This window comes from Diceros bicornis, assembly GCF_020826845.1.
Source record: "Diceros bicornis minor isolate mBicDic1 chromosome 12 unlocalized genomic scaffold, mDicBic1.mat.cur SUPER_12_unloc_1, whole genome shotgun sequence".
NCBI lineage: Eukaryota > Metazoa > Chordata > Mammalia > Perissodactyla > Rhinocerotidae > Diceros > Diceros bicornis.
In genome coordinates, this window is record NW_026690864.1 from 469,311 (window position 1) to 496,177 (window position 26,867).

The window sequence follows — 26,867 nt, forward strand, 5'->3', positions numbered from 1 at the left end:
AAGCCTCGAAACAAACACACAAAAAACTGCAGTAAACTGGATCTCAGCCTCAACATTACCCCTCAGAGAAAACACTGAAAATCCCTCATAAAGTCAAAGTTAACTTTGGTCTTTCACAAATCTCGGAAATTAACTCAGATCAATTTTATTATGAAGTTATTTTCAATATAGACCTAAATATGCACCTAGATCTGGGATTTGTTTTATAAATTTAACAATCTTGTGAACAGTGGTATTTGGCAGTGGACGCCAAATAATACCAAAGGCCCCTTCAGGCTCAGGAAAAAAACCAACAACAATAACATCATACAAACAAAAACTCCAGGATCTGTCAATTTTGTAACTCTTCCCTTGGGCAAGTCTCTCTAACTAATTAGAAAGTTAAGTAGAATTAACCATTTCCAAAGGGCTGGGGAGGAAGGCCCTCGAAAACATGCAGAAAAATTGAGGAGCACAAGCAAACAAGTGACAATCCAAAGAGGGAACCAGTGGGATTCACTGGGCCGCAGCACCACTGCCAGCCGCAGACCCCAAGCATTAATAGGCAGTGTCCACACTGGACCTGTCAGAGCCAGACTGTTCGTGACGCGTGCAGGAGCACAGCTTACAATTCTGAACTCCACCCTCAACAAAAGAGCCCAAACGCAAAGAGCCAGGACAAATTGTGGGTCAAGATAAACAAAACTGTGTGTGAAGATAAACAAAAGCAACTCATCTAGGAAGATTTTCCAAATTCCCCACAGTTTTCCTGAAATAAAAGACTTTCTAGAATCGCAGTTGCTATCTAATTCCATTCAAGACAGGAAAATAAATATGCCTATACTTCACAATGAGAAATCTAAGTAGAATCTAAACTATTTCTTGAGAGTGAAAGCAACAATGAGCGGGAAAGGAGGATTCAGGAATAGCCTTCCCAAGCAGGCTTCTATGAAACACTTGAATTACTAGACTGTGTTTGCCTTAGTCTTGCCTAAAGATTGAAGAAAATGACAACATAAACCCTGCCATCAAGATTAGTAATTATACACAATAATTACACAAATGAGTAGGTAAGTTTGTTGATTTTTATTCTAAAGTCATATTATATTTTACATGATTTTTGCTCAATAGAAAATGCTATTACCATTGAAGAAATGAACTATAAATAAGTTACTCAGATAGCAGAAATTAGCCCTTTAAGTTTATAATAATTATTGATAAAAATTTCCACAAATTCATTCTATCTCAACTTAACCAAGATCAAGTATATAACAGTCTGCTTTTTAAACTCTGCAGGGCCACAACTATAACATAATTAAAACAACCTGTTATAATACAGCGACGCTGTGTGGGCCTCTGGGGTGTAGAGGTCTGTTTGCTCCTATATAGCAAACTATCCCTAGGAACTCCTACTTCCTACCTCCCACTTTCCTAATCCAGGAAGAATTGGAAGTTGTCAGGGGAAACCAGAAAGCTGAGAAACAAGCTTGTTACATCAGTAACCTTAACAATACACATAATTTAAAGTCAAGAGGCTCTGCTCTGAGGTCTGCAATACAGGGACTCTCCAATCTCAAAGCACTGCTGGAATAATAGCTGCCATTTCCTCATGAATCGGAGGTCTTCTTAAACTTATTTGCAAGCTCAGAGCTGTGTTTTGGGCGAATGTCACGTATTTGGAAAAATGACCTGACTGCAGCATTCTGTGTCAGATCCTGAAACATGGGAACAGGAGAACACACTATTCTAAAGAGAAAGAAGAGAAGAATGATCTATTTGTAAATTGTAACCTTTTTGCTAAATGGAAGTAAGATGTTGCTTTAGGAAAGAGAAATCATTAAAATGCACCAACAAAATATGATCATTTATATCTTTAAAAAAGGACCCCATCTTCCTTGTTTGTAAGCTCATTAACAGAAAACTATTATGGGCAAAGGGCTTATACCAGAATTTGTAAAGAATACCAACAAATCATGAGGAGGGGTTGGGGGAACAGACAAGTGAATAGAAAAAGAGAATAGGTACTTCATAAATGAGGAAAACCAAACGGTTAATAAATATACCACATGGCCTTCAATTTCATTAGGAATCAGAGAAACACAACTGTAAACCACAAGGTGCCAATAGGCATCCACTAGATTGACAAAAACTAAGGCAGTGACAATTTCAAGGGTTTGCAAGAATGTACAGCAACAAGAGCTCTCACAAACAGTCCCTGAAATTATAAAATAGTGTAATCACTTTGGAAAACCACCCGACATTATCCAGAAAAGATGAAGATACATCTTTCATTAGCAAAATTCTATTCCTCGATATACACCCTTGAGCAGCAGTTCTCAAACTCTGATCTCAGAACCCCCTTACACTCTTAAAAACTGAGGACCTCAAAGAGCTTTTGTTTATGTTGGTTATGTCAATCAGTATTTACCTATTCAAAATTAAGGTTAATTTTAATTGAAAAAAAGAAATTAATTAAGAAATCTGAAAATCTTTTAAAAATACTAATTTAAAGATAACAGTAATAGATTACACAACATACACAGATATTTAGTCAACATAACGTTTTTTTTATGAAAAACTATTTTACAAAGTAAAACAAAAATAAATGAGAAGTGTCACTGTTTTACATTTTTGAAAATTTTTTTAATATCTGGCTTGATATCTATCTTAATAGATGGGTTCTCTTATGTGCTTCTGAGTCAGTCCCTTGAGATATCACATTACATTTAGCCTCTGGAAAACTCCACTGTACACTCAAGAAAGAAAGAGAGCAACAAAAGGAAATAAGATCATAACATCTTAGCATTATTATGGAAATAGTTTTGACCTTGTGGATCTCCCTAGGGACCTCCAGGGCTCCCTGCACTTGGCATCAAAGCCCAGCTCTTTAACATAGTAGCTCTGTCAGACATGTCACAGCTCAGACATGTCACAGCTCTGACAGAGCTACTATGCTGAAGAGCTGGGCTTTGACGCCAAGTCTTTTTTAGCCCAGCAGATTTCTGTTGTTGTTATTTTGTTTCCTCACTATTACTAGAAAATAAAACATTTAGGCAACAAGGAAAAAGATGCTAACTAAACTTCCTCCTAGTTGACCCAATTAGACACAAATGAGTGCTTACTGATCTGGAAGAATGGCTTCTTCATCCAAAGAAAACTTTCCTTGAATCCCATGACATAGTTCAGGTGGTACACCCACTGGCTGTGGAAAAGTGCATTCTTGATTATATATCCAAAAGAATGGAAATCAGGGACTCAAACATACACTTGGACACCGATGTTTACAGTAGCATTATTCTTAACAGCCAGAAAGTGGAAACAACCCAAGTTCTCATCAACAGATGAATGGATAAACAAAATGGCGTATGTACACAAAATGGAGTATTATTCAGCCATAAAAGGAATGAAATTCTGACACATGCTACAACATGGATGTACCCTGAATACATTATGCTAAGTGAAATAAGCCAGACACAAGAGGACAAATATTGCATGATTCTACTTATATGAGGTACCAAGAAGAGGTAAATTCATAGGGACAGCAAATAGAAGAGGGATTACTAGAGGCTGGGAGGAGCGGAGAATGGAGAAGTATTGTTTAATATTGTTTAATGGGTATACAGTTTCTATCTGGGAAGATGAAAAAGTTCTGGAAATGGATAGTGGTGATGGTTGCACAACATCGTGAATGGACTTAATGCCACAGAATTTTATAGACTTAAAAAGAGTTAAAATGGTAAATTTTTTTCTACTTTACCAAAAATTTTTAAATGCATTCTCAATTAATTAACCAAATAATTATACTAACTGAAAACACTTCATGATGGCAGAAAAGACCATACCTCTGCGGCACCTGTCTGATACAGCTCTAAAATGAAGTCGTGCACTGGGTGATGTTTCCCCACAAATAAGACATCTCCTCCAAGACTATTTCTTCTAGCTGGGGGAAAGTAAGAAAAGAATAAAGATCTAACGATTCTACCTACAAAAGCAACTTTTATGAGACTAAAATAGGAAGCACCTAAATTTTAAAAACTTAATTATAAAGTTTACAAAAAATAATAGACCTAAACGTGTGATGCATCTCTGTAGAAGAAACAAAGCTTTGACAATAAAGTTTCGAAGATCAATGACTATCAGAAAAAATTATCCCTAAAAGATACCTGAATATAGTCTTGCAAGATAAGGGACAAAGTTTTCTTATTTATACAGAACTTAGTTTCTTACTATAAGAAACATATAGACATTCTCTGAGGAAATACAAATAAATTGCATCATCTAATAACAAAGATTATTCTATGGATGGTTCATAATTATTTCTATAGGTTTATTATACTAGTATTAAATAAATTTTCCAACAAAGCCCAGCTTTACAATTTCCCAATACTTTTAACAGTCAGTATTAATGACAAAATGCCACTTTCTGTGTAAAATAACATTTCAAGTTAGCAATATGAGGGCAAATGCTTTTGTTTCAACCTAACCTTTCAAGCAAAGTTATTGTTATTTGGTGGGGATGAAGGGAAGAAGGGAGATGGAGGAAATTAATAACACCCTCCGAACATGCAAAAAATACTTTTGTGTATGCATATTATACAAGAATCAAAGTCTTGGGCCTGCCGGGTGCTGTAGTGGTTAAATTAGCACAATCCACTTTGGTGGCCCAGGGTTTCACAGTTTCGGATCCTGGGCGCAGACCTATGCACCACTTATCAAGCCATGCTGTGGCAGGTGTCCCACATATAAAGTAGAGGAAGATGGGCACGAATGTTAGCCCAGGGCCAATTGTGCTCAGCAAAAAGAGGAGGACTGGCAACAGATGTTAGCTCAGGGTTAATATTCCTCACCAAAAAAAAAAAAAAAAAAAAAAGAATCAAAAAGTCAGAAGATATTCTTGAAGTATTGCTTTTTAATAAACTTAACAAACACTTGTAAGTTAAAAAATTTTATGTAATTACTATGCAACTTATGGATAATAAATTTTAAGAAGCAAAGTTAACTTTTGTCATAAAGAAGTAAAATCAATGATTTATGCCCCCTTTATGGGAAATTTGACAAACGAAAAAAAAGGTCTAATTAAGGAAATGTAAAGTCTCTATTACACAGACTCAATGTCGACCAAGTGGAAGTATGATCCTTACTCTCTTCTGGAGTGAGGTCTGGGTATACCTCTTCTAGGGCAGCTCGCAGCCTTCGCTCATCCACGAACGGCAACAGAGCAACACCTGGGGAGACAAATGCACACCAAGCGGCCCAGCTATTAGGATCTCCTAAATTTCAACTACCGTTGGTCCATATAAACATTTCTAGTAGAATTTCCCTGCTGATATAAAAACATTTTGGAACTGAACTCTATTTAGCCAAATTTCAGATAGAAATACTTCCCCGTGGTGGTAGAAGAAAAAATTCTATTTGTTTTCCATCTTTAAAAGGGTTCATATGGAAAACCACGTTTGCTGAATCTTTACTCTGTGATGACAAAATTTTTAAATTAAATGCACAAGTGGCCACCTGGACACCGGTCTATGTTCTCACCTTACTTATTTACTAGGATGCCTTCGGGCAAGCCAGTAATCTCCTAAGGGCTTGAGCATATCCCTTTATCTTTCTAGGACTTGGTTTCTTCTTTTGTAAAAAGAGATCATTCAACCAAAATACTCAGAAGGTCTGTTCAACTGGAATATGTGGAACGTCTCTTTCAGCTCTAAAATTGCATAGTATTCTGTTTACATTTTAAAACCTAATAATTAGGGCCGGCCCCGTGGATTAGTGGTTAAGTGCACGCGCTCTGCTGCTGGCGGCCCGGGTTCGGATCCCTGGTGCGCACCGATGCACCACTTCTCTGGCCATGCTGAGGGCGCATCCCACATACAGCAACTAAAAGGCTGTGCAACTATGACATACAACTATCTACTGGGGCTTTGGGGAAAAATAAATAAATAAATAAAATTATTAAAAAAAAACCTAATAATTAATTTATATACAAAAAATTTTTAGACTTGTTTAAATAACTTTGTCCCCGGGAGGGCATGTAGAATAGTGGCTGTTCATTTTTAGGCTGAAAACTGTCCTCTGGAGTGTGCTGGAATTAAGGTCATTATTTGGACCTACACGCATAATTTTCAAAGAATCACACTGGAATACAATTATCTATTACTACAAAAACATGCAAAGTTATTGAAACATATATATTCTGCTGTATATTATTATATATATTATAAATAGTATTTTGGCTAAATAAAAATTTTAAGGTAAATAACAAGAAATGCTGACTAGAGCCAAATAATTTTAAAACCACTGCCACTCAAAACTGCTGTATTTGTGACTGTTCCCCTTAAAATGATGAGAAATGAAAGGTTTCCAAAGTTGTCTTTAAATAATTTAGCTACCATATTTTCAAAATTAGGAAACATGTTCAATTTGACTACCTAGTAGGGGAATATATAGATTTTTTAAAGTTAAAAAGAAACTAGGTTCTAGTGTGAATTCTGAAGGTCCAAAAAGTGATTTCAAGGATTATTAACATCCATCATCTGAGTAAGGCTATTTATCAATTACCGGTAAACACTTATATAGAAAAAACCTAGGCAGTGGTTAAGTTTTATTTAGTCATACACTTAACAAAATCTGTATCATGCAAAACTACATTATCTGGCTTCTGTTTTCTACCTACTAGATTTAGGATTTAAACAAATCATCAGAAAGACTTCCCTTCAATATCAACTCCAGAATCTAACTCCAAACAGTCAGCAACCTGCAGTGCTAATGACAGCAATAAGGTTATTAAGCTTATGCTTAAGCTTAAGGAAGACAAACCAGTCTTCCTGGCCAGGGTAGGAAGGAATGTCTTATACCCAGATGTGATGACGGTCGTGCCTGAGGGTGAGCTGACAGTAAAAATGACAACAGCAGCTACTTTTTCCTACTTTTTTCCCACTAATTTACTATGTTACATGCATTAGCTCATTCAATCCTCTCAACAACACAGAGGCAGCCCAAGTACTAGTAATACTTAACTTAGGTAAACACAGTGGTCATACTCTCCAGGTTCAGATCTCAGTGCTGCCACTGTGTGACTTGGATCAAATTACTTAAATTCTCTGTTTATGTAGAAAATACAGTATTTGAAATGACTATGCTATATTCCTTTAATACATACTAAGCAAATATTATGAAAACACAACATTGCAAGAACATATGTTCAATAAATGTTGAAAAAGTACCCAGATATATTTTATCTTCTATCATTTTAAGATGTATTCAACTTGGGCCGGCCCCGTGGCTTAGCGGTTAAGTGCACGCGCTCCGCTACTGGCGGCCTGGGGTTCGGATCCCGGGCGCGCGCCGACGCACTGCTTCTCCGGCCATGCTGAGGCTGCGTCCCACATACAGACACTAGAAGGATGTGCAACTATGACATACAACTATCTACTGGGGCTTTGTGGAAAAAATAAATAAATTAAAAAAAAAAAAAAGATGTACTCAACTTAGACAAGAACTTACTTATTATCATGACTTCCGATAAGTTTTAAAGACATATGCAGAAATGACTATCTCCTAATAGTACTAAATTTTACCTCAAGAAAGATGTGTTCTTGCTACAGTCTAATAAATAAAAATATTTGTATAACACATAAAAATATAGAAATATTAAAGGTCTGAGTTTAAACCCATCCTAAAATTCATCTGGAATCTCAAGAGACCCCAAATAGCCAAAACAATCTTAAAAAATAAAAATAAAGTTGGAGGACTCCCACCTCCTGATTTCAAAACTTACTACAAAGATACAGTAATTAAAACAGTTCGGTACTGACTGGCACAAGAACAGACATATTGACCAAGTGAATAGAGAGCCCAAAAATAAACCCTCACATACATGGTCAAATGACTTTCAACAAGGGTGCCAAGACCATTCAATGGGGTAAGGGCAGTCTTTTCAACAAATGGTGCTGGGAAAATGGACATCCACACACAAAAGAATGAAATTAGACCCTTACTTTATACCATATACAAAAATGAACTCAAGATGGATCAAAGACCTAAATGTAAGCTAAAACTATAAAACTCTTAGAAGAAAACAGGGAGGAAGCTTCATGATATTGGATTTGGCAATGATTTCTTGGATATGACATCAAAAGCACAGGCAACCACCACCAAACAGACCAACAAAAATTAGACTTCATCAAAATTAAAAACTTTTGTGCATCAAAGGACACTATCAACAAAGTGAAAAGACAACCCACACAATGGGAGAAAATACATGCAAATCATATATCTGATAAGAGATTAGTGTCCAGAATATATAAAGTATTCCTACAATACAACAAAAACCCAATTCAAAAATGGGCAAGGGACTTGAATAGATACTTCTCCAAAGAAGAGACAGAAATAGCCAATAAGCACATGAAAAAAAGGTTCAACATCACTAATCATTAGGAAAACGGAAAGCAAAAACAGTGATCACCACTGCACACCCATTAGGATGGCTACTATCAAAAAACAGAAAATAACAAATCTTGGCAAGGACGTGGAGACACTGTAACTGTTGTGCATTGTCTTCCTTTTCCTCTGGATGATTTATACTACATTGATATACTCAGCAAGTCATCTGCATGCTTATATATTTACTTATTTATTTAAAAAATCCAGGCAAGGACTTATTTAACAAACACTTACATAAATATATTTACTTATTTATGTATTTATACTATTACTTTACTGCCTCCCATTCTCCTGTGTCTCTTCTCCTTCCAGTTTAATCAAAACATCCTCCACAAAACACGTTCAAAAACAACCTAAGGCCCCAATCCACTTACATATAACAAAATATGACCACAACACTTACACAACCCCAATCAATAGGTTGCAATTCTCATTATCATTCCATTAAAGTAATATGAAATTTCTGTTACTACATAACCAAAAGTCAACCCTAAAATCTCATAAAATAATGATTTTCAATTTATAAATTATTATTTATCCCCCTTTGCGCCACAATTCTCTTTGAGTCATTTTACTGGTCATCTGCATCACAGGGAATAATAAAGGAAAAAGAGTGAAAACATGATTTTACCAAACTGCTTATTATCCTAGAAAAATATATGGTGGAAGAAAAGGTTAAAATAATTTGCTGAAAGGGGCTTAGGTGTGAAATAATCGTTGGCTCACTGTGTGAGAGACTTCTCCACTGTGTTTTACATTCAGTCATCCTCACACATTTGGTGAGTGATCAACAATACCTTAAATTTAGTACTAATTTTATATTGTCATTCTTACAAAATCTGTGAACAGAAGGAATGAGAAAATAGATATGTAAATAATAAACAAACTTTAAGTAATGATTAATGCCAAGTATTTAAACTAAATTTCTAATACTTGTTTCAAAAGTTTCCATGGAGTATAAGTGAATCTCCACATGGACACTTCATGTTTCTACAACTCTCAGCAACCTCACAAGGTGTCAATGAGCTACTGATGGAAGGAGCATGTCCCACATCCCATTAATTAATCACAAAGGAGACAAAAGATATAATCATTAATCTATTTCAACTCAATTTACTGTTTATCAAAATGCTACTATTAAAATTACTGTTAATCATTGCTAATCCCAGGTTAGATGAAAAAATATCAAAATTTCACATATAATCTTTAAAATACTTATCTTTTACAGAAATTCTTTCATCCCATAAATCATGTCTGCTTACAGTTTACCAAAAGGAGAAAATTATTTTAACAAAAAGGAATAATGTCTAAATTTTACCTTGCCAGGCATATTTCTTCCCATTTAAATCAATAGCAAAATCTTCAGGGTAGAAGTCAATTATACTAGAATCCTGTATCAGGGAGAAAAGCAAAGATTCAAAACAAAAGTCACATATTTCTGTTATAAAGAATTTGATACAACTTTCATTCGAGTTATCAGGCCTGATAAGAAAATGAAGTTTCATTCCTTTTAAAAAATGTTATTAAGATATCAGGTCACTAATCCCGGGCCTAGTAAAAACAAAATTAACAATTTTATTTTAAAAGATGAAAATAAAAAGGCCTTATTATAAAAGAATTTTAGAACTGACGACTGTGGGCCCAAGACAGTGAAGAGTTTATTAACTCTAATAATTCCTACTTCTCAGCTGGGTGTCACTCTTTCTAGCTAGGACACAAAACACATGCAGTGGTGACTGCAGCTAAACCAGCCTTCATGCTCTGGTACCCACCACACATGGCTGGAACCAATAAAAATAATGACTTACAGGTATGCTGAGAACAAAATGACTGTTATAAGAATTTCTCCCAAACACATATCAATTTTATTTACTGGGTAGGGTACTGACGGCCAAGGAAAGCAGGGAAAAAAAAGTAGTAAAAAATATACAGAAGAATCCAAATACTTTTACTTTGTTTCTGGACTTCACTATTGTAACTATAAGATGCAAAAACAATTGTGACTAGTGCTAGCAAAATGTACGACAAAAATCCAGTTATCAACACACTCAAAAACCAAGACACTCACAGGATCACTCATGAGCTTCCGCCATGATGGAGGTAGGAAGTTACCACTTGCAGCTGGAAAAACTCCCATAAGTTGTTCCAGTGGTGTAAACTGCAAGAAAGAAAAAAAGTTTAAGGTAAGACACAATTTTTATCTAAGCCAAAATTCTACAAATGTTATGGCTCTAAATACTCAAGCTTACTGGTTTAGTACCCTTCTCAAAATCAGAAGGCATGTCTGCAGTACCTTCCAAGTCTGAAGCAAATGGTGCATAATGAAATGGATAATACCACTTCCAGGAAGCACAGCCCTAAAGTCAGTAAAAACAAACAAAAAACAACAACAAAAACAAATCTATGTTAATGATGGACACGGTAAAGACAAAAAAATGAAACTATCAACCTATAATATTCTACTGATAAAACATATGACTTTTGGTATACATTCCATATATTAATTTTTTTCCATGAGTCCTAAAAGATGTTTGGATTAAATCTAAACTTTTACTTCGTATCAACGGCTCCTTGATTTACAAAATACTGCAAAGCATCTTTAATAATCAGTAGTTAATACCAAACTTATATTAACAAACACAATTTGGTGAAGATTTTTATCCTTAAAATGTGTTTGGTGACATTTCTTTCCAACTCGAGAGCTGCTATCATCACATAAAATGAAGAACAACTGCAGCTGACACTCACTGAGTGTACAGGTGGGTAAGGGACATCACTAGAAGAGTGACTGAGAGTAAAAGAGCCAAAAGTTTCATTTTACAATTCCCTATTATATTTTCATGTGACAACTTTCTCTTTACTTTAAAAATATTTAAGTAAACCAATCAAAAAGAAAAAACAGTAAGTTATACTCAAAGAAAAGAGAAGCCTTCCTGAAATGAGTTTTGACTCTGCGCCTAGTGAATTAAAATCCTGAGGGTCAGAGCCGGCCCAGTGGCACAGCAGTCAAGTTCACACTTTCCACTTCAGCGGCCCAGGGTTCGCCGGTTTGAATCCTGGGCTCGGACCTACTCATCGCTCATCAAGCCATGCTGAGGCGGTGTCCCACATACAAGAACCAGAAGGATTTACAACTAGGATATACAACTAGGTACTGGGAGCTTTGGGGAGAAAAATGTTGAGGGTCGGAGTAAAACACGAAATGAGAATATTTTACAATTGATACTTAGTGTATTAAATTACTTTCTACTTTCCAACAAACTTCACCTATTCCCAAGTCACATCAAATTTGCTTCACTCCCCAAGCACGAAACCAGGTATTATCAGTGCTACAATCCCCTATATGTCCTCCTAATCTCTCACCAATCTGACATCTCATTTATCAAAAGCTTTAAGTCAGATACAGATTACTCCAATGAGAATGCACTTCATGTAACATCACACTATATGGAGGAAATGGGAGCATTCAAATTCCTTTCAAATTCTTACCAGTTATTTTCCAGGCTTTTGTCCTTTGTTCAGTCATTTAGCGACTGTGTATTAGTTACTCTGTTATTTTTTATTCTAATTAAACAAAACAATAAACTTTAATAATTTTAAAGACCAAGTACTCTCAACCACAGTATTTAATGCTGAAATTCTTTAGCATAACAAAAATTAGCTTCGTTTATATATTAACACCTAAGGAGCTTCAAAGGCTTTACAAACAAATCTTATTTAAAGTAATGAATTTCTTTATAGGAAGCTTGAAAATATGAGTCTGGGTTCCATTTCAGAATATAGCTCAACAACACACACTATTATAGAAATAACTATTTTCTTAAAGTGATTAACTAGAGATTTAGAGGAAAATATTCATTTTGTACCTGGTAATAACATCGAAGAACCCAGCAGAGCCCTTCAACGTAAGACTGTACAACTTTACGACGGAATTTGTCATTAGCTGCATCAACGTCAAATTTGTTCTTGTAGTACCGCTGCTTCCACCCAGCTTCCCAAAGCCTAAAAATCAGGCAAAGCCAGTTCATGTTGAATTAATACACTTTCAGTAACTGTCAAATTTGTTCTTGTAGTACCGCTGCTTCCACCCAGCTTCCCAAAGCCTAAAAATCAGGCAAAGCCAGTTCATGTTGAATTAATACACTTTCAGTAACTACCTACCAATTTATCATCCAAATCAATTTATACTTAATAGCCAGGTAAAATGTAAATGAGTTAAACAGTAATATTAACATAGCTTCATTTAATTATTTCTAAAAAGTCCACTTTCACGGGATTTATTATCAACTTAAAGATAGTTAAACGTTAAAAACTCAAACATTGATTCTAGAAAGATCATTACAAAACTACAGTAAAAAAAAAAGAGAATAATCATTTATTAAAGTAGATACACAACACTTGTTTGCTCAGATTTTCATGCTGTTTTACATGTTTTTTTGATTGTAGAACAATTCTACAACTACGTTTTAAGAGGCAAATACTGACGATATTTTATATAGTTCAAGTTCCTCAGTTTGTTAAAGTATATCTAAATTACACAAAGAAAGTCAACTAAATTACTTTTTTAAAAAAGAATAATCTAGAAGCCAGGCAGAAATTATGTATATACCTACTCTCCCTATCCTTGGGCCTTCTCCCTCATTCAGCAAAGCGTTGTTGGCATAAGTGAAGGACACGGACACACACACACATTCTGGTAAAACTTAGAAGGAGGTCATCAATTCACTAAATTTTCATTAATCACTGAAAATACAATGTGAAAAACCACATTTTCACTCAAAGTATTTTTTATTTTTTGAAGTACTCATTTCTCAATCTCTGAAAGATTTAAAGATGCCAAAGAATACTAAAAAAAAAATCAAGAACGATCAAGAACATCAGGATGATTCTCCATTAAGGGCTCTTTTCTACCATGTGCCAGATCTTACTAATTAATTGCAGTCATGTTTCAGAATACACCATATCAATTTTTTTCATTTACTTTTTTTTTTGAGGACAATCAGCCCTGAGCTAACATCCAATGCCAATCCTCCCCCTTTTTGCTGTGGAAGATTGGCCCTAGGCTAACATCCATGCCCATCTTCCTTTACTTTATAGGGGATGCCACCACAGCATGGGTTGACAAGCGGTTGAATCTGCGAACCCCAGGCCGCCGAAGCGGAGTGCATACACTTAACTGCTGTGCCACCGTGCCGGCCCCTACACCATACCAATTTTAACTTTGCCCCCACGCAAAAGATTTACAGAACATCAATTAGGAGAAATATCTTCTATCCATAATGTTGAATATCACTATTTTACAGAAACTATTAATGAAATAAATGCTAAGAACTCCAAGCATTTCTTGATAGAAGCAATTCTACTTTGATTATCTTCAGCACCAAAATTAAACAATAAAGTACTAAAAAAATCAAATTAACTATTAAGCTGATATTGATCATGATGGCTACATGGTAAAACAAAAAAATATACTCCAAGAGTTGCAGAAGCAGAGGATAAAAACTCAGATCAGGTAAATGCTCAATCACAAGTCACCACAGATCTCTGAATCTGACATCAAAAGATGTTGGGAAAATACAGAACCAGACATCACACTTCTGAAGTTTCTAATCATAAATACAAACACATCATCCACATCCTATAAAAGAAGCATGAGCTGTGAACCACTACTGTTTAACTTTGAAATAAATCATTTTGCAAAATTCTAAATGAGTTACAATTATTGAGGTTGTTGGCCCTTTGCACTTGAGCCCAGGGTTCAAATCCAGATTTAATCACACAAGAAGCTGTTAATCTTATTATATAATGATCTCAAACTTCTGTATAAATTAAAGACTCCAATTTTCAGACTATAAATTTTAAGTATATAGCTAATGAGAAACTTCTCTGTCATGAAATATAGTTGTGCATATGCAAGTTTTTAAAAATACATTTATCTCTTAACCGAAAGCCTTTTGCATATTTCATTTTAAAGAAGAAACTTTTCAATTGAGATGATTAAAACAAACTATATCAAGTAACCAAATGTAACTGAACTTTCTGGGTTAAGCAGCTTGAAAATTTAATCTCATAACAGTAACATTCAGATCACATAGAGCTAAACACTTCATGTCTAGCCGATCTAGTGCCTGGTCTCAGAGGGAAAAGTGGCTTGGAGGACGAAAACCAGCATGCATACTAATCTAGATACTTAGGTTTAACAGCTATAGCTTACACATCTCACTGGAATTTACTGACTATCCTAACCCTCCACATTAATTACTGGAGGATAAAAAGATCACAGGCAAGCATCTGAAGGCACTGCTGCTCTAAGCTAAACAGCATTAATTAGACGGCATCTATTTCAGCAATTTGCTAACAAAGTGCTACCAAAAAATGGCTTCACCTGACGTTATCCTCTGGTTCAGGTTCACTGTCACTGTCTTCTGCTTTTCGCTTAATTCCTCCTATCGGAGACGGGCCATCAGAAGTGAAACTCGTATTAGGAGATACTGAAGGACTCTGTAGACAATTATGACATTACAGAGGAAGGATTTAATTATTCATTTCACATAAGAAGTTACATCCAACTACTGTTACCACCATGCTTCACAGTAATACATTTTCTTTAAAGCTATTAAATAGATATGGTAAATATATTTAGAAAGTATAAAGACTGATCTTGGCCTACTCCACCTCTCCAAAAAAGAATAATATAGTACCAAGCCTCCTACGCTTAAACTCAAAAGAATTTGAACATTAGGGTAAAAACTGCTTCAGAAGAAATAAGCAAAACTTAATTTCATAGATTTTTTTTTTTTTAATTATAGGACTTGAACATTTTTTTTCTTTGGTGGTTCCCTCGTGTTATGAATTTGTGATCACTTTCCACCAATTAACTAACAAAGCTGTAAGGGGAAAAATATATATATATGTATATAAATTAATACATAAAATACTCAATGCTGGTGAGAATAAAGTTAGATGTAAGTGGTTCAACCTAGTACAACCATTCTAGAAAGCAACAGTTTAATGAGACTCCGCCAGATATCTGTTAAACTATTTTATACATGTTGTTTTAAAATTCATTGTACAAATAAAATCTATTAGTCATCTTAGAAAAATGCAGCTTTTATTATTATTTCAAAGACTTGAATACCACTTTAAATTTACCATTATCTTCCCTTTGTACCTAACTCAATGAACATAGTAGCACCCTAAAGTATTTTAATATTTAACTAAAAAATTATGGGCAGCTTGGTGGCATAGTGGTTAAGTTCACACACTCCGCTTCAGCGGCCCGGGGTTCACAGGTTCAGATCCCGGGCGCACACCTACACATCACTCAGCAAGTCATGCTGTGGTGGCATCCTACATACAAAATAGAGGAGGATGGGCATGGATGTTAGCTTAGGGCCAAACTTCCTCAGCAAAAAGACAAAGATTGACAACAGACGTTAGCTCAGAGCCAATCTTTCTCACACACACACACACACAAAAATTAAAATGTTCTGCAACTTTAATGTTAAATGACCAAAAACCTAAGTGGCAGAAAATGTTTTCATGGTAAAGTTTTTCTTCTGTTATTCACAGTATATTAGATATTTCGAGTAAATTATTTTTAAATCGAGAACTCAGGAGCCTATTTTAATGATACTGTAACTAAAACCTCAGCATGAAGGTAGTTCACACCAAAGGCCAAGAAAAGTTACAACAAAGCAAAACTATATTTCACGTAGAGCTCACAACACTTTCCTTTAATAGACATATAATATCAATTTTATTCATGATACTGTATGGCTAATACTATCAAAAAAAAGAAAAGAAAAGAAAAAAGAAAACAGGGGCCAGCCCTGTGGCCTAGTGGTTAAGTTTGGGGCCCTCTGCTTCAGCGGCCCGGGTTCAGTTCCCGGGCACAGACCTAAAACACTCGATGGCAGCCACCTATATACAAAATAGAGGAAGATGGGCACAGATGTTAGCTTAGGGCAAATCTTCCTCACCAAAAACAAACAAACAAAAAAAAACAAACCACAAAGAATAAAAATAAATCCAGGAAGGCACTGTTGTACTTGGAAAATGAGATGGGTATTTTCAGTCAGACACATCTGAGTCTGAAATACCAAGTCCAATCTTTAACGGCTGTATGGCCTTGGGCAATTTATTTAACCTCTGTCAACCTCAACGTCAAACAGGGACGATAATGTTCTATCTCTTTACAGGTTATAGCAAGGAGTAAATGAAACAATATATGTAAACCATCAAAGCTGCCTGCCTGGTGCATGGCGGTTAACCATTCAGTAAGTCATCCCTATTAGTTTTTAAACAACACTAATCCATTTCGATTAAATTAGGAGAGTGATATTCCTGTCAATCATCTAAGTACAGAGAAGTTGCAAGCAAAGCAATCTTTCCCAAATTCACAAACAAGATATAAATTATCTTTAGACAACAAAAATAATATACCTTCAAGGGAAGAAAAGAAGAAAAGAAGTTGTTTGCTCTTTAATGCTAAAGATCTGCTGCTCTTTTCTGCTCTATCTCTACTAACAAAAGTATTCAGAAATATTCTTTCCTAAACATACCAGAGTCATACCAATTCATTCAAATTTCTTTTTAAAAAGCTGTTTTTGCAATCAAAGTTTATTAAACTGAGAATGGTCGCAAATATAATGAAACTACACTTCAGAATGCAAAATTTAAAAACATATTTATGAGGAAACAGAAGCTATCTAATAAAACACTAACCATGTTGACCATCAGTAGATACCAGTCAAGCACTGGAGCCCAGCACACCCAAACAGCTCAGAAAAAATAACACAGCAAAAATCCATAACTGTAAAGCCTTCCTTTAAATAAACTGGTCATTTGGCTTCATGATTTCCTTAAATTCAACACATTCTAGATGAAAACTCCTCTATGCAAAGATTCCAGTAGAAATAACTGTGTCAAGGAGAATTAAGACAGGATCAAATAAGCAACCTAATCACCAATCTCCCCATTCCTATTCCCATGGCAGACATTATTAATCAATATAGTCTAATCCTGTGGAGCCTGAATATTGGAATCTTTCTCAAAGCAATCATAGCTGGCAAAGTTTAAACCTACCTGCCTCCCTGAGATTAAGAAAAAAGCATTTTATCATCAACGTGGTCTTAGCAATACTAGTCACTCTCAGTTCATTCTGTGAGGACGGTAGTCACTATAATCTTAAATGATGGACATCAGCTTTTTCCATTCTACACAAGCATCTCACTGCAAAACCTTTGACTGACTCTCCATAGCCCACTCTGTTAATGGTGTGAGGAATAAGACAAGAAAGCAAAAACAGAACAAAAACACAACAGAAACCTCAGCCGCTTCTCTCAGAAGATGCAAAATCTCTTTCCAAATTCCTAATCTAAGGTCCTAAAACTTCTAAGTGTGAATTTATGGGAATATAAATTCAACCAGTCTCATGATATGGCAAAAATTTCACATATAGGGTTGCCTTGTGATAAAGGATTTGAGCATCAATAGGATAACTATTAGAATAATGAAATTTAAATATCCCAACTTACGTAATTTCCTTGGATATATCATAGCAAAAGTTTACATAGGATACTGTACCTTATATAACATCTTTCCTCCCTCTACAACACTCTCTCTTTCTCTCGTGCCTACTAGCCTGAAATAAGCAATAGCTTTGATTACCTTTTGTCTGTGTACATTAGTTCACGGTCTGTTCCCTTACCCCTGCTGCTGCCCTGCCGGGTGCTCTGAGCTCATGGTCTCCTGCCATTACAGGAAGCTACTGAACAGAGCATAGCCTTGCTGGCTGAGACGATTTGCTTCTGCAGTCTGGATTACAACGTTCAAATAAGGAGGAATACCATGAGGCAAATCCATTCAGTTCCTGAGTTTATAAATAGGGAGTAACCGAGCCAGCCCTGATGGCCTAGTGGTTAAAGGTCGGCGCGCTCAGGGCTGGCCCCGTGGCTTAGCAGTTAAGTGCATGCGCTCCGCTACTAGCGGCCCGGGTTCAGATCCCAGGCGTGCACTGACGCACCGCTGGTCCGGCCGTGCTGAGGCCGCGTCCCACATATAGCCACTAGAAGGATGTGCAACTATGACATACAACTATCTACCAGGGCTTTGGGGGAAAAAAAGAAGAGGAGGAGGATTGGCAATAGATGTTAGCTCGGAGCCGGTCTTCCTCAGCAAAAAGAGGAGGATTAGCACAGATGTTAGCTCAGGGCTGATCTCCCTCACAAAAAAGTTTGGCGCGCTCCACTTTGGCAGCCCAGGTGCGGTTCCTGGACGCAGAACCACACCACTTGTCTGACAGTAGCCATGCTGAGGTGGCGGCTCACATAGAACTAGAAGGACTTATAACAAGAATATACAACTACGTACTAGGGCTTTGAGGAGGGGGAAAAAAAGAGGAAGACTGGCCACAGATGTTAGCTCAGGGCAAATCTTTCCCAGCAACAAAAAAAAGAGCTCTAAAAAAAATGTGGATAATGAGAGCTACCTTAAAATATGTATTCAGATATATTCCACATCTGAGTTGGAGAGTGAGAGTTTAGGCAGTGAGGAGTACCTGTATTTAACAAACTGAGGAATGCTATTCTGCAAAATGCCCATAACTGATCCCTGGGAGGAAAGGGGAAATACGGTAGCAAAACCACCCTCTTCTCTTGCTCTAGCTATGAGACATTTGGATGTCCTGTCATGCTTCTAGCACCAACACTACCCAGTACCTTTGGGGAAGCAGGAAGCACTGTGGCCCGACTGCATTAGAGAAACACTGCAGCCACTTAGCTATCCACATTTACATGTATGTTCTTTTCTTTCACATCATTTAGATATTTTCATATTAATAAGGATTTAACAGAGTTAAAAATATCTCAAGGCAAAAGAAATTGAGAAAAACTATAAAACAAAATAACTCCAGGCTAAGTGATAAAATTCACACACAACTGTAAGAGGCATCTGAAAGTCACCACTCTTCAATGCTACATAAAAATAAGTTACTTACAGAATTATTCTGCATCCTCATTTCATAGGCTGCTTGTCTCGGATTATTGGCTACTTGAGAACCTGGTGAATTTCTTGAACCCAAGGCATGAGGGGTTAATATTCCACCAGGAGTGAAAGCTGGTTGATCTCTCTAACATAAACAGAAATGAATGTAGAAATTAAAATTAAATCACAACACAGTTAGATGACAGGAAGAAATGAAGGCAATGGAAAAGAGTCCCTGCTGTAATCTCTTTAAAGACGAAATGGATTTCCGTTAACATTACAGGGTTGTCTACAGTTTGATTTGATGGTAACTTACCCTGTAAACAATAGTCTGTAATATTTAATAACTCTGCTATGAAAGTACATATAATACACTTTTCTGATACATAGAAGCTATTCAAATCTCATTAGGTTATTCCCTTATGTTCACTTACAATTTCAAAACGCATTCAAGACACAATTTTAGGCAAATAAAGATAACTATTAAGGTAAAAAAATAAGCCAAGAGTTTGATTTATACTTAGGAAATACAACTTCTATTTATCCTTCACCTTGATGGAATTTAACTCTTTGTTTCCAATTAGTTAGAGCTATGATTATAGCTACAGTAGGTGACAGTCATGGCTGACTGATAAAAGATATTTTTTAAACAGACACTGACTGAAAGAAAATAATAATACATAAGGTAGACATCAAACATGCCCTTCCCTATCTAAGTGGTTTTGAACCCACCTGCAACAATCAATAACTCTACTTTTCTCCCTTATAGGTTCCTGAAATTGCTCGATTCTAATAAAATATAATAATAAAAGGTAGTCCCCAAATTCCATTTGTTTAAAATCCAGTAAGGAAGACAAGAAAAACAAAAACTTAAGAAGTTAAGTGAGTATAAAGTGTTATGCAATTAACTAAGAAAACAAATATCACAAGCGAGAAGCACTAGAGTTAAAAGGAAGGACTGCTCAACCCGGATTACAAGCAGAAGCAATAGGGAGGCCTCGTGGAAAATGTAAGATGGGAGGGAGCCGTGAAGTCAGAAACCCATTTAGAGGGACCAAACAAAGGCAATGCTCTGAGTCAGGAGGGACTTGCTATATTTAGAAGACAACTGGGGAAAGCAGGGTGAGAACTTGACCAGATCATAGTATGCTCTGCACGCCAGACTAAGATAGAACTGGATTCTGCGGGAACTAAGGAGTCACTGGTAATTTCTGAGCAGAGAAACAACAAAGTTTCCAGTGTTGTGTTCTAGGAAGAGTAACCTGACAAGGATATAGACAGAGTGTAGTAACTTTCAAGAAGATACAAAGAGCTAACTATTTTTATTACAAAAACAATACCCAATTACCGGAAAAAATTCAAATAGCTAAGTGCTACCCGGCCCCTCTGGCCCATCAAGTGTATCCCCTCAGACTCTAGAGCTTAGAAAGGACTTCTTTAAAACTGACACCAGCATTCTTTCTCCAGGTAAGAGGCAGCTGGGTAGACATTACGTCCCTAACAAACTACTGGATAAGGAATAAAAAGCTATCTTCCTCCCAAATTGTAAATGTATGTTATTGCCAATCTGATGAAATTAATTAAAACTCACCTTCATTCTCTTTCTCTTTTCTTTCTGTCGTCTTCTAAAACTGTCCTAAAAGTATAAAATCCACATATTCTGTCAAATAATTACACAAAAATGTAAGAGTTAAACATTACCAGGAATGATTTGGGAGACAAAGTTTTAAAGGAAGACCCCAGAAACGTAACTAATTAAACTAGGCAATGGACTATATGTTCAAAATGTTGCTTATCAGAACTTTAGATAGACAGAGATCATTCTAAATTGAGTTTAGATACAATTTAATTATGCCTCTTAATTTTTTTCAGATATTTTTTGATATCATTTCAGGAAAGAATGCAAGAGTCATAACAAAGACCCTCTGTTTTACCCTGGAGCAAGTAGCCCACCAATACGGAGAAGATACAAATAAGTAACTCCCCACTTACTTTGGGCCACTCAAAGGCCTCCTTTACCCCAGAAAGCATTCCTCCCACGCCCAAGTTTCTGTGAGCATCAAGGCACTGAAACGACAGCTACGGTGGCCAGGGCTGCTGCTGTGGACTGAAACAGGGGCCAGCAGGTCCTGTACTGACCGTCATTCTATCAGCAGCTGCACTTCCATCACTTCCAAGTCAGTACTGCCACCTGCAATATAACACCCTATTGAGATCTGAAATTTGTGCTTTGTGCCAGGAGAGGGGCTGAATGCTGGATACATGGTGGCTGACGACCTTAAAACCTCCTAAGACAGCAACACCACCAATTTCTTTAATCAAGCTTTTGCCCCATCTTTAAACTTATCTAGGTCACCAATGACCCACAGACTGTGAGATCCATTACACAGTTTTCAGTCCGTATCTGACCGTGACTCTTCCTTCTTGATCCGTGCTCTTCACTTGGCTTCCAGGACACTACACTCACCCGGTTCTCCTCTTTCACTCTTGCTGAATGCCCTCACTCCTCAACTTCCCAACACCTTAATACTGGCGTTCCTCTTCACCCAGTACTTGGACCTCTCACTCTCATGGGAGTAATCATCCAGTCTCACGGCTTTAAACACCATCTACGTGCTGATGACTCCCCAGTCAGGACCTCTCCCCACTCAACATCTCCACTTGGGTGTACAAACTTCACATGCCCCAAATGGCATCCCCACCCCTAGCTTTGTGCCTCCCAGTCTTCTTTATCACAGTAGCTCAGACCATTTTTCAATTGCTCAGACAAAATGCTTTGGAGTCATTCTTAATAGCTTTCCTTCTCTCACCCCTAGCATTTAATTCACCAGCCAAATCCACTAGTTTTACCTTCAAAACATGTTCAGAATCCAATTACCTCTTATCAATCTCCACTGCCACCATGTTGGCTCCCTTGGATTATCGCAAAAGAGTCTAATTGGGCTCACTGTTTCTATCTTTGCCTCCATACAGTTAGTCTCAACAGGGCAGCTAGAGTGATCCTTTTATAATATGTGTCAGATCTTGTCACTTTTATACTCAAAACCCTCCACTGATGCAGAGTGAAAGCTCAAGTTCTTATAATGACCTATAGGGTCCTACCAGATCTGGCCCTCCACCATCTTTCTGACCTCCTCTCCTACCCCTACTACTTCCCCTTTGCTTCCTCTGTGCCTGCCACACTGGCTCCTTGCTGTTCCCTGAACATCCTGGGTAAGCTCCTGCCCTAGAGCCTTTGCACTGGCTATTCCTTCTGTCTGAAATGCTCTTCCTGCAAACACCTGCATGATTACTCCCTCATATCCTTCAAAGTCATCTGTCAGTGAGGCCTTCTCTAGTCATCTTTTCTAGAACTGCAATGCCCTCACGTCCACCTTCCCAGATATTTCCTCATCTGCTTTTTTCTTCACAGCACTTATCACTCTCTAACACATTACACACTTTACTTAGTTTTTGTGTTTATTGTCCATCTCTCGCGGAAGAATATCAGCTCCGTGAGGTCAGGAATTTTTGTCTGCTTTTTTCTTTTGTTTTTTGTTGTATCAGTAACACTCAGAATACTATTTGGCACACGGTAAACACTTAATAAATATATGCTGAATAAATGAAGAAGATTTGCAAGACAAAAGGCAAACATCAAAGCTCATAACATAAAAAGCATCATATTTCTGACCTAACTGCTCAACTTTAATAATAAATATTGATGTATTCCTCTTTTACCATGTATTCTGCTGGTCAGTTAAATACCTATTTCTAAGGGTGGTAGTTACACATAAGCAAAATAGGTACACCTGGTGGGACTTTACTGATCTTTAATTTTTGTGTGCTGTGAACTTCTTTGGAAGTCTGTCAAAAGCCGGAGACACACTTCCTGGGAAAATACACATACCTAGATACTATTATATTGAATTTCTGAGGGTTCATAAATTTCACCGATGTCCAACTATGCTGACAAACATCATATGATGTCAGGGATACCAAAAACGATCCAAAGCTTTAAAATGCCCTCTCTGCCAGGCCAGCTGGAAACTTTAGTACTCAAATCTGAAGCACTCTGGTATCTATCAAATCCCATACATCCCACTCTAATGGCAAATATCACCAATACTTAATAGTACAGAGTAACCTAAAACCACATAAAAGGACTGTTCTAACGTGAGGCTTTTACACCAAGTACTACACCATATGTGTAGTTTTTTCTTAAGCATAAATGGCAGCAGGTCAGGTGGAGCCACCATAATTGTTGAAGGCTTAGTTAAAAATGGCTGTCCTGATAGACATTTGATATCCTAGACAAAGTCAGTTATGCTATTTAAATTTTACATGTGAAAAATTCTTGCTATCACAGAACATTACCAAGTACCAAAGGCTTTAAAAAGAACACTTACAGTCTACTCACACTGGTATATAAAATGGTACCCAAGGTTCTAAAAAAGAGATCACTAGCTATAGCATACAAAGCTGAAGAAAATATAAAATCTTGTCAGATGCAATGACATGTTTTAATCTGTTAGGAGATAATGAAGCAATGTAGCAATATTATTATGTTGCTATTTGCTCAAAATAGCCATATGACTTTTTATAAAATCAGTTTCTAAAAGGATTTCCTTCACTCTCTTTCTAAAAAGCTACTATCTGCTCATTTTACCCACTGCTTGCCTCCCTTGCCACTCTTGCACAATCACCCTGCAACCTACTCTGCCTCCAGGCTACTGCCCCTCCACCCCACTAACTCTTCAGGACCTCTGAACCCTTGGCCATGGATTAGGGGCCTATCTCACTCTGACGCCTCCGGCAGCACCAGTGGCTTCTCATCTCTTCAGGGATTTCCTCCCACCTCTCTAGAACTGACTCCCCTTTCTCCTTAACATCTATGCTTCTTAAGGTTTCTGTTGCAGGCACTTGAACTCCATACAAAGCTCCAGGGATTTCAACTTCACACTCATGACGTGAAGTATTCTGCTAATGTTCTCAAATCTCCTTCCAAAAGACTTCTGCCCTGAGCTTTACACATATCCATCTAACTGCTTCACGGACTTTTCTCCTCTCAGGTGTCCTGTGACACCTCCAACTCTGTATCTCCAAAATGAACCTCAATTTCTACCTTGTCCTCACCCCAACCTGCTCTACCCCCACTGCTTGCTGTCTCATGAACGGCCCAACCACACTCCCAACTGTCCAAGCCAGACTGGACTTCTCACCTAAGCACTCACTCCATCATATGTCATCAATTTCCAAGTGCTTTATTATTTTCTTTCTTTCTTTTATGTTTAATTGCTTACTCAGAGCTGCAACCCTCTGCCTAGACTGATGCTATCTAACCCAGAGGCCCCTACACTCCACTACCAGAGTACAGAGTTTCTAGGTCTTCACCTGACTTCCACAGCATCAACATTTCCTATAAAACATGGCATCCACTAGTTCATTCCCAGCATTCTCCCAGTCTTGGAACCCTCATTTCACATCCCGTTGATCAGACACGTGTTTGGATTTTTATCTTAATCAGGATTATGAAGAGAGAAAAAAACTACAGTGCAATTCACACAGCGTGCAATACACAGTTCCACACAGCAAGCATCACAGCCTTTATAAAATAATCAAAGCACTGGCCACTCATGATTACATTGGCGTTTGATACACTATAATAATATAACAATGCATTCAAAGAGGTTAAAAGTACAATCACAGGATCATCACAGCATATTAGAGACAGGAGCAATTTAGCTACTGCAATAGAAACACTTTACCTCATCATCCTTTCTCTTTTTAAAAATGCTATCCTCAACTTCACCAACTGCTAACATGATCATCTGTACTCTTTGCAGATTGACATAACCACTTTCTGTAAGGTAACCCTGTAAGTGATAAAATACATGTAAAATGATCTTCTTATAAAAGCAAATACTTCTGTTTTGAAATTATTCAAGAATGAACTCACCCCAGTTTTGTGAACCACATTTTTGTATATGTTAACCAAACGGTCAATTGCACCTTCCGTGCCACCAGGAAACAAACATTATGTATTAGGACCAGTACGCACTGTAAGCAAGAAGGCTACAACAGTAGTTTAAAAACCCACACAAACACACATACCGAATCTCTAACAATGGCAGGTGAGGAAGGAAGTCATTTCCCACAAAGAAGCACATGAAGACCCAGTCATCAGTGCTCCTCTCGACATCAAATGTGAGCGGTAGGCTGGCCATGGTGAGCTCTCTTTCCAAATACTACAACCAAAAAGGAATGCTGCCATTAAAGCTATGAAATGGCACTCTGCTTTAGAGGGCTGATTCCAATGATTATTGCTACATACCTCACGAAGAACATCAAGACGAAGGAAGATAAACTCTCCTTCTGCACAAGGAAGACTATCTGCAAGTTCATCATGCTGCAACAAAAGGACTAAAGATTAAACAAGTCTACTCTAAACCCTGTAATTTGTTTCCAGCCAAACGAACATTATAGCTTTTTTTAAAGCAAGATCCATTTTAATATTACAAGTACTAAATAAAAAAAGAACTCACCAAACCATTTTAAAAATAAAAATTACCCATAATCCCAATCATACCTAGACCAGGGATCGGCAAATGTTTTTTGCAAAGGGCCAGATAGTAAATATATATATTTTAGCCTGTGTGGGACACACAGGGTCTCAATTGCATATTCTTTCATGTTTTATTTCATTTTTACAACCTTTTAAAAATATAAAAACCAGGGCCGGCCCCCTGCATAGTGCTTAAGTTTGGCATGCTCCGCTTTAGCGGCCAGGGTTCGCAGGTTCGGATCCTAGGCGTAGACCTACACCACTAGTCAGCCGTGCTGTGGCGGCAACCCACATATAACATAGAGGAAGACTGGCACAGATGTTAGTTCACGGCTAATCTTCCTTTAAAAGTAAAAAATAAAAAAAAAAGTAAAAACCATTCTTAGCTCACAGGCCAAATCTACAGGGCTGGAGTTTGCCAATCTCTGACGGATAGCCAACCAGTATTTTGATGTGTATGCCTCTAGACCCTTCTCTGTGAGCATACAGTATATTTCTTACCTGCTCTTTTCACTCACTATGTCTTTTAAAGAGGTACCATATTCTTAAAACAGATAGAAACCTCTTTAGAGACTGGATATAATCAAGTGAACCCAAAATATGCAGAAACTAGGAGTAACTTAAAAGTATCAATGAGTTTAAAGTATCAACAAGTTTAATATATTTGATTTGTAGTTCCTTTTAAGAATAACCATTTGAAACACTACTTGTACAAACAAATCATGTGCCATGGACATTATTACCTATGAGACTTAAGCCTCGTATACTTACAAGCTATGTTAGAAAAAGTGGAGAGTAGAAAGAATGAGCACATGCATGCTTTTGAATGTGTCTTTAAAGAGTTTTCAAAGACACATTTCTATGAGAGGGAACAGAGAAAGTAGGTAAAAAATCTAATCAAAAATAGTCTTCTCTT

General features: G+C 37.0%; 1 protein-coding gene and 1 long non-coding RNA gene across 2 annotated transcripts; both read right to left on the bottom strand.

Annotated features, from left to right (window-relative positions):
• Positions 1–1,586: 1,586 nt before the first annotated feature.
• Positions 1,587–10,572, bottom strand: LOC131401595 (5'-3' exoribonuclease 2-like). Its single transcript, XM_058536881.1, has 6 exons — positions 10,490–10,572; positions 9,740–9,812; positions 5,121–5,204; positions 3,822–3,919; positions 3,102–3,181; positions 1,587–1,725 (listed from the first exon to the last, which is right to left on the bottom strand). Exons 1-6 carry the CDS (start codon positions 10,556–10,558, stop codon positions 1,587–1,589), a joined length of 543 nt encoding a protein of 180 aa, XP_058392864.1. The 5' UTR covers positions 10,559–10,572.
• A 4,306-nt stretch (positions 10,573–14,878) lies between these two features.
• Positions 14,879–25,403, bottom strand: LOC131401609 (uncharacterized). Its single transcript, XR_009217785.1, has 5 exons — positions 25,346–25,403; positions 25,155–25,262; positions 20,999–21,043; positions 19,421–19,552; positions 14,879–14,922 (listed from the first exon to the last, which is right to left on the bottom strand). It is a non-coding gene; the product is annotated as an uncharacterized LOC131401609 (long non-coding RNA).
• Positions 25,404–26,867: the final 1,464 nt, after the last annotated feature.